The sequence below is a fragment of the Armigeres subalbatus genome, chromosome 1, assembly GCF_024139115.2.
Source record: "Armigeres subalbatus isolate Guangzhou_Male chromosome 1, GZ_Asu_2, whole genome shotgun sequence".
NCBI lineage: Eukaryota > Metazoa > Arthropoda > Insecta > Diptera > Culicidae > Armigeres > Armigeres subalbatus.
In genome coordinates, this window is record NC_085139.1 from 239,713,240 (window position 1) to 239,726,410 (window position 13,171).

The following is a 13,171-nucleotide window of genomic DNA, read 5'->3' on the forward strand; positions in this document are numbered from 1 at the left end:
TAGTGTAGAGCTCAAAGCCAAAAACCATCCTCTCCGTAACCTCAGACTTAGATTCTTTATTGAAATAGCTTCCCATGTGCTTGCAACGGTTAGGATACCATCACACATATAGGACGGAAAGTATCCAACTCAACATGAGAATTGAATCTGTATTTGTACCCCATGTACCTATCTGTAGACATATTTCAGAAATAGGCGATTTAGAAAATCCTTTTGACACCAGAGAACCAAAGCACTAGACGTAGAGTTGGGCCAAAACGCCCTTGTAAATTCCTAATATCATTCTATTAGATGTTAAGCAACCAAGCCAATGAACCCTTAGCCAGAAGAACCGTTTGGGTGGTCTTCATATAACAGATAAAACATGTACCCAGGAGACTATGTAAACGATGTATATCACAAATCAAATAAAATATAGATGAAAGGTATGTATACACATGGATTGTATTAGGTGTGTTGAATTCCTACACTACGGATATAATATCACGGCTTTCTGACTTTTCTATCGATCGAGCTTCCAGTCATATATCGCGGAACGATTTATTCTCACATTAATAATCAAACTTTTTCTTCCGCTTACCTTTTGATTCGTCTTCCGCCACAATCAGCGGAATTACCACGGTTCGATTCTTTGCCTGCTTCAGCGTCCACCACCTACCAAGCCGATGCTCTTGGCCCACACAAACGATCAACTGCTTACCATCGTTGCTGAACGTCAGCGCGTTGACGAACCCTTCCACCGGAATTTCCATCAACGGTTCGATCGTTTTGCCCGCCCCAACCAACCTCCAAACCCGCACAAATCCGTCACACGACCCGGAAGCGATTACGTCGGTGTTCAAAAGCGACGCAATGGCAGTGATCCAATTGGCTTCCCCGTTTGTCGTTTTACCGTGCGCAAGCGGTACCGTGTGCATGGGCTTCTTCTTGCCCGAGCTCCAAACCGACAGCGACCCGTCGGTTCCACAGGACAAAAAATGCTCGTCTCCGATCAGTTTGACGCACTCGATGCTATCAACGCTGGGCGGACAATTGTACACCAACTGTGACTCCTCTACGATCTTCCAGATGCGGATGGAACAGTCGCTACCACCCGAGGTGATAGCCCTTTCCCGGGATAGGGCATCGATACTCGTAACAGGGGTTTGATGGCCATATCTAGAATTATTATGAAAATTGTTAACAAATTCCCAAATTTAAATAAAAAAAATAATGGACAAAGAAAACTAAGCTATGCAAAATTTCAAAAGGTTTATGCCTAATGAAAAAAAAAATATAATGAAACTTCTGTGAGGAACGTTTTTTGTTCAAAATCCAAATCATACTCACAATGTTTCCACATACAGCATCTCATCCAGGGACCAAACCTTCACCGTTCGATCCTTGGCGCAAGAATACAGCTGGTGAGTGTTCTTACGAAACACCACACCCGTCACGACATCCGAATGCCCACTCAAACTGTTAACGGACTCCAATGTGGTCCCATCCAGCACTTTGATTTCGTTCGTCCCATCCGCCACCACCAAAAACTTCAAATCATGTGAAATGGCCAAACTCTGAATGGCCGTTTTCTGCGGCTTCGTTACAGCCAGCCGTTCCTTTTTGGTCAAATCCCACCGCACGATAATGCCGTTCTTGTTGGCCACGTACAGAAAACGATCGTCCTCCGTAAGACACAAACACGTCGGTGACAAGTGCTGCTGTTTGAACCGTAAGCTAACAGACTTTTCCAAATCGAAACCCTTATATTGTGTGGACACTTCCCTATACAGCCGACCTATGCTTTCCAGGTAGTCCTCCTTCAGCACTGTGCTTACGCTGTCGTGGATCTCTTCATCGTTCTTCCGTTCTCGTTCCGTTTCTTCCACTTCCTTCAGATACTTTTTGGCCAAACGCAACCGCTTGTCCTGGGCTGTTTCTCTAAATCCCTCATCTTCATCCTCAAAGTTAAACTTTTTACCACTGGAGGCCAAAGTTTGCTCCTCTTCTTCATCGCTATCGATTTCCTCCTCGGATTCATCCTTTCCTTTCTTAGCCGGTGGGTTATCCTTTTTGTTTGGCTTTGATTTTTCGAACTGTAATCATAATAAATGACATATAAATCACTTTATTGATAACTAAAAGCATATTATTCTGATACCTTGCGCTTGGTGCTGGTTCGGGGTTTTCCTTTGAGGAAAAATGATGACATTTTCCTGGAAAATCGATGAAAAATCTTAGTTCAAACCTGTTCAAACGTAATTCAACGTGCAGAGCCGAAGTACACGACCGAAAGAAACAACAAAACATGTGGGTTTGTTTATCGTCAACTGACAGACTACTTCACAACATCATCAGCTGATAGCATAGGGTGATCAGAAAATCATGCAAGCAAAATCCTTTTCCCGCCTGCTGGCCACCTACATGTGAAAAAATCAATCATAAAGCCTTTAAGCACAGACAAACAGATATAACACTCGTCAAATTTACATCGTTCACTGATTTACTGGTCAATTCAAATAATCATTAGTTGGCCAATCGACCACTCGTAGCGGGCGCATCGTTTTTGCTCGAGTTTGACGTTTGCTCACTACCGCCATCTGGTTCGTGATTTGCCCAACTAACTGAAATCAACAGATGTCGTTAGTGTTTGAACGACGATGAATTTGATGAGTAAATGTTCAATGTGTTATGTCTGTTTGTCTGTGGTATAAGTTTCGGAATTTATGTGACTAATGCGATGTATAAGTATTTTCTTATACATATCATTAAGCGCCTGCTTTGGTAAAAAAGTATTAGAAATATTAATAATAAATAACATTAAATTTTTTTACGTGTGGGTAGATGAGTTTAACCAAAACATATTTTAGTTACTAGATAAAGATTGTCGCATTCGTCGCTGTCCGGAACATCTTTTGCTGGCGAGGATAGGGGAGCTAAATGTCAAAGAAGGAAAATCCATACGATTTGACAGGTATGTACCACACATGTTTCGGACAGCAGAACAAAGGGAACCGAAGCGACAATCTTTATCTAGTAACTAAAATATCTCTCGAGCAACATATGATTAGGGCCGAAAAACCAACAATGCTGAACAGAGAAAAATGAGGTTCAAGTTTTCTATGACTAATTTAATTCATTCATTGAATTTGAAACTCATTTCATGGCCAAAACCATGCCAATGCTATACGTAAATGGTTATATTATAACAGCAGATTAAGATTAATTGAAAAACCATTCGAAATCTACTGCGAAATGGTGAGTTGACATCCGGGAAGGGGCGCCTAACATAGCTCTGGTCCTCACAAGTTCCAATACTCACGCTTCCACGGGTCTTCCGATGACAATTGACCGCCAGCTAAGGGTTGCGTACTTAGCTGGTAGTGCAGCCTGGACACTGTTGTCCTTCTGACATCAGCTAGAGTGAGAGGGTGCGTACTGTGGGGTCTGCTTAGGATGTGGTGGGGTTCGACAGTGGGCTCTGTTGAACTTCTATAAAAGCTGCATGTGTCCCCAAGCAGGCCCTATCAAAGCGACCGTGTGCCGCTCAAAGCGCACTAGCCTAGTCCCGGTGTTGGGTGGGACTTTAAACAAATTTGACCCGACTGATCGAGCGTCTGTCCACCAAGGAGGTGCGGCTCCAACAGCGTCTGTTCTGGCATCCAGCGGCTGAGTATGAAATGCTATTCCCCGGAAGCTATACCTAAGATGGCAGCCCCATCCCGGTGGATAGGGAACCTTGGGCCAACAACCTACTGTTCCCGAAACATCAATTTGTTCGAGAATCCGATAATGAAAAATACGGACTGATTTTACGGCGACGACTCTTAGCGCGAAACAACGGACACGAATAGGAACATGGAACGTTTTAACCCTAGCCCAGCAGGGTAAATTGGCACAACTTGCCAATGAGGCACGCCGCATGAAGCTTGAGATCCTGGGACTGAGTGAAGTCCGTTGGCCAAACTTTGGAGAACACAGAACGCCGTCGGGACAAGTTCTGCTATACTCTGGTTTACGAGGTGAACACGCTCCCCGGCATCGCGGAGTTGGCTTCCTACTAAGCGCTCAGGCACACTCTGCGCTTATGAAGTGGGAACCTATAAGTGAAAGGATAATCGTTGCCAGATTTAGAACACGGGTCCGAAACCTTACTATAATCCAATGTTATGCGCCAACCGATGCTGCCGATCTGCAAGACAAAGAGAACTTCTACAGTCAACTCAATGCCGTCGTAGATAGAATTCCGAAGGGTGATATCAAGATCTGTTTGGGCGACTTCAATGCGAAGATCGGATCCGACAACTCGAACCATGAGCGCATTATGGGACGCCATGGTCTCGGAGAAATGAGCGAAAACGGAGAGCTGTTCGCAGAATTTTGTGGTAATAACGACATGGTGATCGGGGATCGCTCTTCCCTCATCGACCGGTTCACAAGGTCACGTGGATCTCCCGTGACGGCTTTACAGAAAATCAAATCGACCACATCTGCATCAGCCGAAAATGGAAACGGAGCCTTCTTGATGTACGGAATAAACGTAGTGCCGATGTCGCGTCTGATCATCACCTCCTCATCGGCGAAATACGCCTGCGCATTGCGCGGATTCGTCGGCAGGAGGAAAGAGTTGGACGACGATTCAACACACGCCGACTGGAAGATGCCACGGTGAAACGGTCCTTCGTTGAAGAGCTGGAGACGCGTGCTGCAGATATTCCGGAAGGTGGCAGCGTGGAAGACCAATGGATCGCCATCAAGAATGCCTTTATCGCCACCAGCGAGAACAATCTGGGCGAACTACGCACCCAGAGAAAACAATGGATCACCGATGAGACCTGGAGGAAGATAGAGGAGCGAAGAGAAGCCAAAGCCGCGATAGAGCGATCGAAAACCAGAGGAGCCAAAGTCTTAGCCCGTCAACGATACGCGGCTCTTGAGAAGGAAGTAAAACGCTCATGTCGACGGGACAAGCGAGCGTGGGCAGACTCTCTGGCCGACGAAGGAGAGAGAGCCGCCGCAACTGGTGACATTCGCCTCCTCTACGATATCTCACGACGCTTAAGCGGGGCGAAGATGAATGCAATGATGCCTGTGAAAGACGCGAATGATCAGTTATTGACCGACCCAACTGACCAGCTGAAACGCTTGTTCGAGCACTTCGAACAACTTTTTCAAGTGCCAACCAGGCCATCACCATCACCATCCGACGTATAACACGTGTCAATACCGAAGCTCCATCACTGCTAGAGATTCAAACAGCCATCCAAAGCATGAAATCGAATAAAGCCCCAGGGGTCGACCGCATATCAGCCGAGATGCTCAAAGCTGACCCCATGACATCCGCTCAACTACTGCATCGTTTATTTCGTAATATCTGGGACACCGCAACTTTCCCGGTCGACTGGATGCAAGGTATCTTAGTGAAGGTGCCCAAAAAGGGTGACCTGACTGTATGCGATAACTGGCGAGGCATTATGTTGCTGTGTACCGTTCTCAAAGTTCTATGCAAAATTATCTTAGCCCGGATTCAGGAGAAGATCGATGCGACTCTCCGGCGGCAGCAGGCTGGATTCCGTGCCGGAAGATCCTGTGTGGACCATATTGTCACGCTCCGCATCATTCTGGAGCAGGTCAACGAATTCCAAGAGTCCCTTTACTTGGTATTCATTGACTACGAAAAAGCTTTCGACCGTCTCAATCACGAGAATATGTGGGGCGCCCTGAGACGCAAGGGGTTCCTGAGAAAATCATCGGCCTCATCAAAGCACAGTACGAGGCCTTTCGTGTAGAGTGCTGCACAATGGGGTCCTGTCCGACCCTATCCGGGTCATAGCTGGTGTAAGCAAGGATGTATTCTATCACCGTTACTGTTCCTCATCGTAATCGATGAGATTCTGGTAGATGCGATTGATCGTGAACCAAACCGCGGGCTGTTATGGCAGCCTATAACCATGGAGCACCTAAACGACTTCGAATTGGCGGATGACGTTGCACTACTCGCGCAACGGCGCTCTGATATGCAGAGTAAGCTCAACGACCTTGCCGATCGCTCCTCCTCGGCAGGTTTAGTCATCAACGTCAACAAAACCAAATCGTTGGATGTAAACACGGTGACTCCTTCCAGTTTCACAGTAGCCGGGCAACCAGTGGAGAATGTTGAAAGCTTCCAATATCTTGGTAGCCAAATGGCGTCAGACGGCGGTACCAAGATCGACATAGGCGCACGGATCAAGAAAGCAAGGGCTGCCTTTGCGAGTTTAAGAAATATCTGGAAAAACAGGCAGATAAGTGAACGCACCAAAATACGAATTTTCAACTCTAACGTGAAATCTGTGCTATTATACGCTAGCGAAACATGGTGTGTATTAGAGGCCTGAATAAGAGAAACGCGGATAGAAAATATGACTCTGCCAACACTGCATTCAATCTTCTTCATCAAGGAACAACACATGAAAAGGAAGAAATGGTTTATGTAGATAAAATCTCACAATCCGCTATTTTATGTGTCCACATTACAAAACAATTGAATCCAATAAACAATGGAATTTCATTTCATAATCTATTAATGACTTGCATATATTATTGCAAACTAATATAAAATACATTCAATTTAGTTTGTTGATAAATGGCATAAAATCGAATTTGGCCATTTTCAGTATTTGAGCCAACATTTTGGCTGCTTGACAGGTCTCCTGCTCGATTGGCTGCTATTTTCTGACGGTTCGATTGGCGGCACATGGCTATCCGCGTTTCTCTTATTCAGGCCTCTAGTGTGTATCAGTGGAGAACACTCAACGGCTGCAGGTGTTCATTAACAGATGCCTGCGGTATATAATTCGGGCCTGGTGGCCTCACAACTATATCTCAAACAACGAGCTCCATAGTCGTTGTCACCAAAGGCCGATAGCAACTGAAATTCGGGATCGGAAGTGGGGCTGGGTCGGCCACACTCTACGTAGGGGCGGAAACGAAATCTGTAAACAAGCATTAGACTGGAACCCAGCGGGACATCGCAGCAGAGGCAGACCCAGAGGCTCATGGCGGCGAAGCCTCAATAAAGAAATAAAAGAAGTCGACCGAAATCTAACCTGGCAACAGGTTAAAGCGATAGCCGGGCATCGCTCAAGTCGGCCCTTTGCACCACCGGAGGTGTACAGGATCCATAAGTAAGTAAGTAATTCGAAATCTACAACATTTCAGCTAAAACCAAAATTGCGCCGTTTACTCGCACTACCGGCAACACGTCTGGTTTTTAAGCCGGTTGCTCAAAACTAGTAACATCATCAGATTTGTTTCGATTTGCTAGCCAGAGCAGTTCTGCTATGCGATATATTGAAAACCTAGTAAGAATATACATTTTAAAATAACTTGAAGCTAGTTTTTCTAAATAAACAATATAAAGTGAACGGCCTAAAAACCAAAGCAAACATTCCGCACACACTTACCTCATTTCACCGTATTCGGTAAATTTTACCGAAATCTCAACAGCAGAACTGTTCGGTAATTAATTTTACAGATTTTTTGTAATTTTTTCCATTGCTCAACTGTCAAAATCACCGAAAATCAGTTAAATTATTTACCGAACAGTTCTGCTGTTGAGATTTCGGTGAAATTTTACCGAATTCGGCGATTTATTTTAAGTGTGTAAATACCACTATAGTGCAAATGGTTCATGAGACGTTCACTCAAAACAGCAATAAATGTGTTTCTTAAGAAATATCAAGTATGGAGTTTTACCTAGGATGAAGAATCATTTACAAAGCAATCGTCTATGCTAGAATAACAAAAATCATGGTTCTGGTTTATAAGCCGTAATCATATGTTACGCGAGATCTTTTGTTTAACCACAGACAAACAGACGTAACAGCTTGAACAAAATTTAAAAAAAACATCACCCCCATGTACACTAGCGACATCTATTAACCATGTTGTACGAAATGACATTCTGGCAACCGTGGTGATAATAATATTCAAAACAAAAAATCCGGCAACAATGGCTCGTCGAAACTGACAGATATGATTTTTTGTTTTGTTTTAGTGTATATTTTCTATACGTTCTGTGTGCTTGTTTTCGTATCGTTGGAGCAACGACCACGTCATTGTCGTAGCCAAGCAAATCCGTTCATCAACTTACTTTTTTTTGTTGAAAATATGCGTTGTACACTTGCAAACAAATGACGTGTTCACGCCTCAAGAAACGAACACTGAATGATCTTCATTTATTTTCTTTGTCCTTTTCTAACAATCTAGAATTCCATGTCAGCATACTGAGATTCAATTTCAAATTTATGCTGGCATTTCGAATGCCTACTACGATAGAATTTCAAAATCGTTATCATTTTGTTTTATTTAAATTCTATTTTATTTATCAATGTAACCAAAAGCTGGAAATGCTTTTTTCAGGCTCACTTTATTTCCCACAGGTATGGAATATTTTTATTTCCTTTGGAAACATTTTAAGATGTAATATAATCAATATAACAGATTTTATTGCAAGATTACTCTAAACTGTTGCTTGAAACATTGTCCGGAATGATCATCACAGCATCGCTTTGGTTCTTCAGTTGTTCCTGCTCCCTGACGGCAAATTCATCCGCGCTGCTTTTCTGTTCCGTTTGTGTTTTGTTCCGGTCATATCGCCCTTCGCGCTAGTTTTCTGCCGTGATTTTGTTCCAGCAATCTTCAAGCTGAGTTTTGCTTTACGAAGGAAGCAGTTGATAAGTGTGTTGAAAATTTTGTCCACAACCTGAAGAAAACATTGTTTGCAGCAAAAGGCATCGAATTCTTCGTACGGAACGTACTCCTTCAATCTCGTTTTAACGTTGTGGCGGTTCTGATATAGAAAATGTTCGAATTTTTGCTTATAAGCCGTATACGCCAGTAGCCCGACCTCGTACAACTTCGTACTAGGATAACTCGAAGCTTTTTTTAATCTGCAGAACTGGAACAAATCAGGATTTAATTGATCATCGTCCCGGGTAACTACAAGACTCTTCCGGCACTTTTTGTGGGTGAGTTTCATCGCTGCTGCTCCTGTTATGTACACCAGTCCGTTCAAGTCTTTGGATGAATAACTTTGTGTTGAGTTGAAATCGAGTGGTTTATACTTATAAACGAATGTTGTGGAATCGTGCAACTCAGGTTCCAGTTCTTCGCCTGTGTGTTCTTGAAATAGTTCGTCATTTGTGTCAACTAACAGCTCTGCATCATCTGCTTCACAATTTGTACCTTCCGGTAACTTTTCGTTTGCCGAAATTGCAGCAGCTTTGAACGCAGCTGCAAACTGATATGCATTAGGAACATCGTTCCGACCACCCCGACGTCTTATTTCAGAGAAAAGGTTCTCAACGCAATCCTGAGAAGTATAATTTGTTTTTTTGTGGTCACCCTTCGGCCAACTCCCCTCTCCCTCTGAGCGTTACGTAAGTTATGGATGCTCCTTTTGATTAAAGACGCACAAAAAAGAATTAGTAAGGAAATTAAATTTGCGCATTTGCCATTGTTTTAACAATTTGATATGAAATTTACCTGTTCTGGATCTAAGCATGAACACGGACACCTTCCTACATAATCGGTACCAAATAGTTTTTCATGAAAAGTTTCTTATTTTGAGAAAACCCGCGTTAGATGACTTTCGCCATACAAATTTCTGGCGGTTAACTCTTGCTGGCTATTTTGCGCATATACTATAGCGCCTGGATGTGACAGCGGTGGGTACAAAATTAGCCACTGTCAATAATTCATTATTCGTAAAATACATGTTCTGCAGAACTTTCTCAGCATTTTCCAAGAATTCCCAATGGCATGAGTTTTCCGTTATGGCAGCACGATATAACTAAAAGAACAATATTCGTTACAAAAATTATTTTTTTCAATTGCAACTATATAAACTATAACCACAGACAAACAGACATAACACTCGACAAATTTCCATCGTTCACTGATTTACTGGTCAATTCAAATAATCATTGGTTGGCCAATCGATCACACGTGGCGTGCGCATCGGATTTGCTCGAGTTTGACGTTTGCACATTACCGCCATCTGGTTCGTGGTTTGCCCAACTAACTAAAATCAACAGATGTCGTTAGTGTTTGAACGATGATGAATTTGATGAGTAAATGTTCAATGTGTTATGTCTGTTTGTCTGTGCTATACCTTTGTTGCATTAGTACACGTAAAAAAATTTAATGTTATTTATTATTAAGATTTCTAATACTTTTTTGCCAAAGCAGGCGCTTAATGATATGTATAAGAAAAAACTTATACATCGCATTAGTCACATACATCCCGAAACTTATACTTTTCATTAACTTATGATTGTTATTAGCTTTTTGATATGGGATCATTCATTAGATGGCATAATGAAGAGTATAAGTATTTTCGAATGGTTTTTTGCCATAACATATAAGGTTATTTTTTTACGTGTAACACTTCTAGAATTAAATGTATCGAATAACTTATCGTGAAACTCTGCAAACTTGGCGGTGCCCATGACATCATCTGAGAGTTCTCTAGTTTCAGCATAGTATTGTAGGCCGCTTGCTACAGATGTGCTGAGAGTGCGTGCAGCTTGTGCTACATTCATGCTTGTGAAGGGTGCCAGATTGACAACCTTGTCTGTTAGTTTTGGTACTAGTCTATAGGCTCTGCATTTTGATCAACTCGGAAAAGTTCTCGAATGTGCATATATGAGGCAATGTTCTTCTCAAATAATGCGTTGTGCTTCGTCAACATATTTTTCGCATTTTTTAGCAAATGTGGGCTGTCAAACATAATGGCTATTTCGCCACCATCAATTTTCCAAACCGGATGATTAACCGTTGCTCCTACCTCTCGAACCATTTTCACATTTGTTGTGCCTTGATCTAGAACAAGCCATATTTCCGAGTAGGGTAAAGTGCCCAATAGTGGACCCCCAACCAATAGTGGACCCTCCGGCCATTTTTGCATTATTACAGCACAATGTAAACATTTTGCTATGAAATTGCATCGGGGCAACCTACCTTAAAGTCCTATGATTTGTTTACATGCATCGGAAATGTTATGGATAGCACAATTAGATGATTTTTTCATATTCTATAAAAAATAAACATGAAAGTGTCCATTATAGGAATATTTTGGGGGGTCCATAATAGGGAAGAAGAACGTCCCGAAACGGAACATAAAAATCAAAGGAAGTGTCGACTATGGGGAAGCAATTTCTTATTATGGACCCCCAGGGGGTCTACTATAGGGCGGATTCAGTCAGACTTTAAAATGTTAATTTCAACAAATAACGTCGAGTATTTGAGTATTTTATGTATGTATCGTGAAAAGGAGATGCAGAGCTTGATATTGGATATCACGCAAAATTAATATTTCGAAAATTTCCACTCCTTATGCCAGGAAGAGCAGAATTTCGCTACTAGAGGGTCCACTATTGGGCATTTTACCCTAGCCCTTACAGTTTCTTCGACAAAGGATTTTTATACAACACTTTCAAGAGTATGGTGACCCATCAAGTATCCTGTTGGCTATTATTTAGAAAGGGAGAGTATATTGATATGGTAAAATACTTAATATTCCACCTAGTTAAAGTTGAAATTAACTTTGATAATGAAATAAATTTACCTGCTTGAATCGACGGTTTTTAAGGCTGCCAGTATCAGATTCAACTTCACTTAAACCAGATATCACAACCGCTACAGCTTCAGATGCAAGAATGAGTGGATTATTTTTCTCGATTTTACGCTTCACTCCATCATCGGGAAATCCGACGAATGTATCTGTTTTTGCATTGTAGGTTAATTCTTGCTTCAAAGACATGCCATCAATGCAGACAGCCACGACCTTTTCTTTATTCTGAAAGTTCCGTGTTTTAAACTCGAGTCGCTTCAATATTCCGTCGTTTATTCCAGGTGTAATATGTACATCACTGTTCCACCTCCGAACAGACATTTTGCTAGGCAACGTAAGTACCTTGGAATTCTGTAAGTAACGGTAAGCGGCTGGACCAGCAAGATATGCTCCAATAGCAAATTTTCTCATCTGGTTATTGTATCTTCGGCTTTTAGGAGTTTTGGTTGCATTGATCAAGCTGTTTGATCAACCGTAACAGTTTACTGTTGTAGTCGTTTCAACTTAGTTTTCAAAAGTTTAGTGGTGTTTCTGTTCTTCAGCATTGATTTGAATCTCCACTTGCTTTTCTTATCAGATGCTCTCAATGTTTTCCGTAGACCAGTTACGGTACTTTTAAGAACAGCATTAGTCGCTTTCTCTTGGAAATACAGGGTCTTGTAATCTATTTCGAGACTACCCGTGTCATCATTGGAAAAAGATCGTGAAGCAAGAATAGATGAATATTCCTCGGTATGCTGTATACTCGTGTCAAAGGATTCGGTTTCTAGCTCAGATTCGGACACAGAAATTTGATTTTGCGAGTAATTCAATTCTACGGGAGTTATTTCCAATTCTACAGTTCGCCAAGATGAACTTGTAGATGAATCTGCGAAAGAATTACTTGCACAGGACTGGAATGATTCATTAGTATCATTCGGAACAGCATACTCGTGTAGCCTTAAATAAATTGATTCATATTGGAAAAGATTTCTTGCAACAAATTTAGTTTTTCGTTACCCGCTGCTTGGTAGAGATGGATTTTTGTACATCTCTACTCGGAAGTGGTCTGAGCAAATCATTAGCTTTCGGAGCTCCTATACGCCACCAGTACAGTAAACGTTCGCTAATTGGGGTTTTTCTAGTTGGGGGTTCGCTAATTGGTGCGAAACCCAATTAAAAAGCAGCTAAACGTCAGAATGTGATGTCAAAAACGCGTTGACGTTTTGTTTCCGTGTTTGGCGGGATCGATATTTTGAGTACTTGATTCACCCAAATTTGGGTATGGGGTATTGCACATTTCACTCATATTATGAGTAAAATATACTGGGAAAATCGGTAAATTTCACCCATATTGCTGAAAAAGCGACTTTACCAATTTGTGAGTGAATGAATTTACTCATATTTGGGTGAAAAAATTTGACTTTGTTGTTTTTGTTATCAAGCTTTCATCATCCGAGTTTTCGAGATCCGGAAACTGTTCCGTTCCGGCGGTTTATGAACCAATCCAGCTGCAAGGAAGAGCTTACACCTGTTGTGAAAGTCACACACTATGTTAACAGGTAAGTTTGAATTAATATCCATGCCTCTAACATT

The 13,171-nt window shown here is 42.1% G+C and overlaps 1 protein-coding gene across 1 annotated transcript; it reads right to left on the minus strand.

Annotated features, from left to right (window-relative positions):
* Positions 1-526: 526 nt before the first annotated feature.
* On the minus strand, positions 527-2,298 carry LOC134206027 (U3 small nucleolar RNA-interacting protein 2). The gene is made up of 3 exons (XM_062681711.1): positions 2,141-2,298; positions 1,330-2,075; positions 527-1,158 (listed from the first exon to the last, which is right to left on the minus strand). Exons 1-3 carry the CDS (start codon positions 2,189-2,191, stop codon positions 552-554), a joined length of 1,404 nt encoding a protein of 467 aa, XP_062537695.1. The 5' UTR covers positions 2,192-2,298; the 3' UTR covers positions 527-551.
* Between the last annotated feature and the right edge of the window lie 10,873 nt (positions 2,299-13,171).